Source organism: Cajanus cajan, chromosome 8, assembly GCF_000230855.2.
Source record: "Cajanus cajan strain Asha chromosome 8, NIPB_CcT2T_4, whole genome shotgun sequence".
Lineage (NCBI taxonomy): Eukaryota > Viridiplantae > Streptophyta > Magnoliopsida > Fabales > Fabaceae > Cajanus > Cajanus cajan.
Window position 1 is genome coordinate 20,970,993 of NC_138524.1, and position 3,367 is coordinate 20,974,359.

General features: G+C 41.2%; 1 protein-coding gene across 1 annotated transcript; it reads left to right on the forward strand.

Moving 5' to 3' along the window:
• The first annotated feature begins 747 nt into the window (after nucleotides 1-747).
• On the forward strand, nucleotides 748-2,447 carry LOC109812923 (anthocyanidin 3-O-glucosyltransferase 5). The gene has a single exon (XM_020376990.3). The coding sequence runs from the start codon at nucleotides 861-863 to the stop codon at nucleotides 2,304-2,306; it is 1,446 nt and encodes a 481-aa protein (XP_020232579.1). The 5' UTR covers nucleotides 748-860; the 3' UTR covers nucleotides 2,307-2,447.
• Nucleotides 2,448-3,367: the final 920 nt, after the last annotated feature.

A 3,367-nucleotide genomic window follows, 5' to 3' on the forward strand; every position in this document is an offset into this window, starting at 1 on the left:
ATTTATAAGGAAGAGATTTTCAAGTTTTACCCATAAAACTTACGAGGAGGGCTGAAATTTTCAAGTTTAACGGACAAAACTTTAAAGGATGATTTTCAAGATATGAAGGGTCAAATTATATTAAATGAATTTTATGTGATATTTTTCTATTTTTTTATGGTTTTATTTTAATATATTTTCTCATTATTATTGTGCACAAAAGAGAGAGATTTTTGTTCCCAACACAACATAGTTCTTCATACTTCATTAAGATTTATGGGAACAATGTTCCAATGGTACCTCTTGTCGCTAATTTAAACATCCCTTCACCGTCTCCTCTAAGTCTCCTCATATGCATACTTTAAGTTTTTTAGAATGATCAGAATGATCAAACTCCCTCTTTATTTTTCTCATTTAAATTAGTCTCCGAATCGAATTTAAAATATTTTAATTAGCTCTCTCCATTACTTTATTTTTAATAATAAAATATTTCTCTGACATTTTTTAATTATTTCAATTTAATTATTATTTATTTTTATTAAAAAATAGGATGTTAAGTTATTGTCGTAATTTGAATGTGGATGAGGTAGAAACCCACATGTGGCTGTTATTTGAACCCCAGTTTTTCGAATCTCCTCCTTGCAGTGAGAGTTTGAAAAGTTTAATCCTCCTTCACCACAATTTCAAAGTCACCTTCGCGCACTGTCACTATCGAATAGGTAATGAAAACAAAAGCCAGTAGAAGTATAGTAATTAATTTACTCATCTACAGAGAAAATATTTCCCTTTTATGACAAACATTTATCCTTTATAAAAACAACAATTATACCACAGAACCCACGTACGTAACATAGCTTAAACTAGTAGTTCTGAAATTTTGCATGATGGAGCAACACAATCCAACACATGTGGTTCTTGTTTCAAGCCCAGGTTTGGGGCATATCATTCCAATGATTGAGCTGGCGAAGCGCTTCGTCCTTCAACACAACTTCAAAGCCACCGTCCTCGCCGTCACTTCCCAAACCTCAACCGCCGAAAAGCAGATTCTGAACTCAGCCCTCACACCCTCCCTCTGCCACGTCATCGAAATCCCTTCCCCTGACATCACCGACCTAGTCCAACCAAACGACGCCGTTCTCACTCACCTCTCCGTCATAATGCGCCAAGCCAAACCCGCCGTCAAATCCATCCTTTCCAAAGCTACCCCTCGCCCTTCGGCACTCATCGTCGACCCCTTCTGCCACGAGTCCATACCCCTAGCTAGAGAACTCAACATTCTCAGCCACGTCTACTTGGCGTCACACGCTTGGGCGCTAGCGTTGATCGTGTATTCCCCGGTGTTGGATCAGCAAATAGAAGGACAATACGTTGACCAAAAAGAACCGCTGAAAATCCCGGGTTGCAACCCGGTCCGACCGGAGGACGTGTTCGACCCCATGCTGGACCGGAATGATAGCCAATACCAAGAGTATCTCAAACTAGCGAAGGGAATCCTCCAAAGCGACGGCGTTTTGGTTAACACGTGGGAGGAGCTTCAACATGAAACGCTGGAAGCGTTCAGGGAGGGGGGTTTGTTGAGCGAAGCGCTCAGCATGAAGATTCCGGTCTACGCCGTTGGACCTCTCGTGAGAGAACCCGAGTCGGACACGAGTTCCGTGACTCAGTCGCTGCTGACGTGGCTCGATGAACAACCCAGCGAGTCCGTGGTTTACGTCTCGTTTGGCAGCGGGGGAATGCTGTCGTGTGAGCAGATGAGGGAGCTGGCGTGGGGGTTGGAGTTGAGTGAGAGGAGATTTGTTTGGGTGGTGCGCGCGCCCACGGAAAACGCTGCGGACGCGGCGTTTTTCACCACCGGGAGCGACGCGGGCGATGAGGTGGCCAAGTACTTGCCGGAAGGGTTTCTATCCCGGACACGCGGGTTGGGCCTGTTGGTGCCGGGCTGGGCCCAGCAGATGAGTATACTGAGGCATGGTTCGGTTGGGGGGTTTGTGTCGCACTGTGGCTGGGGTTCGACGCTCGAGAGCTTGACGAACGGTGTTCCGTTGGTGGCGTGGCCGCTGTACGCGGAGCAGAGGATGAACGCCACGCTGCTGGCGGAGGAGTTGGGCCTGGCGGTGCGGCCCAAGGTGTTGCCCACTAAGAAGGTGGTGGGGAGGGAGGAGATAGCGCGTATGGTGAGAGAGGTTATTCCCGATGACCAAAGTTTGACGAGCAATAGTGTGAGAGAGAGAGTGAAGGAGATGCAACAGAGCGCACTGAATGCTTTGTCTGAGGGTGGTTCGTCCTATGTTGAACTATCTGCAGTGGCCAAATCAATTGAAGGGTAAAAGATGTTGTCGGTTTTAGCCTTTTAGGGTTCCATACAATTTCAATTGTCTGATGGTATCTAGTAGATCATCACCCTCATTTCTGTATCTTTCTTTTTATCAGTTCGGAAAAAGAAAAGGAAAAAGAAATCTTTCTTTCTATCCCATCTTACTCTATTGTTCCGTTAAATTCGAAAAAAATATATTATGGTATTGAATAAAAAAAAACAGGTTATGAAACATTAAAAAATAAAATAAAATTGAATGTCAACACAAAAATTTTATGTGAAATTCTTATTATTAACAGTAGACAACCACCGACACCATAATCAACCATCATCACTATCATCATTTACTTCTATCTTGTTTTTATTGTTCCATAAGTAATAATTGTATTATTGTGATCACAATTTTTTCCATCATCATCTCCATTAACATAATAATAATTTAGTATGATAGTTACACTAGTGTAAAAATTGGATTTAAAATCGGAGTTTTAAGATCGGTTACAAGGTAACCGATCTTAAAAGTGACGCGGTGGCAATTTTGTAATTTTCGCTGATTTTGTTAAGTTATGGATGTGGTACTCTCTATCTGAACACGTTTGATATTTTAATTATGAAATATTATGTTATTCAAATTTTATTATTATGTGTTATGGTATGCGGGGTAGAGGGTGTCACAAATCCTTGTTTGAGAGTGATCCAGCACTAGTCTTAATGTGGGAGGCTTCGATCCTTCCTTTCCTGCACCATTATACTCGTTTAGCCACAACAAAATTTGAATGTAGCTTTCCTCCGAAACGTATGCTCCAAACTTATATTGTCCTTTCCTCGTGCTAGCTATTCTCTTGAACATCTTTTTTGTTGTTGTTGAAAGTGTAAAATTCTCATGATATTTGAGTGATTAAATAGGATCTTAGAATTCATAGTTTTCACATATAAGATTAGATAGAAACACTAATCTTGATTCATGATGAGATTGATGACTTTGAATCTTATAGAATTTGTAAGAAGAATTTTTTCTCTCTTTCTCTTTTTCTTTTCTTTGTACTCTTAGATTCTTGATGATAATTTTAAGAG

Bases quoted from the DNA above. Each gene is read 5' to 3' on its own strand.
- LOC109812923 (XM_020376990.3), top strand. From the start codon at position 861: ATGATGGAGCAACACAATCCAACACATGTGGTTCTTGTTTCAAGCCCA.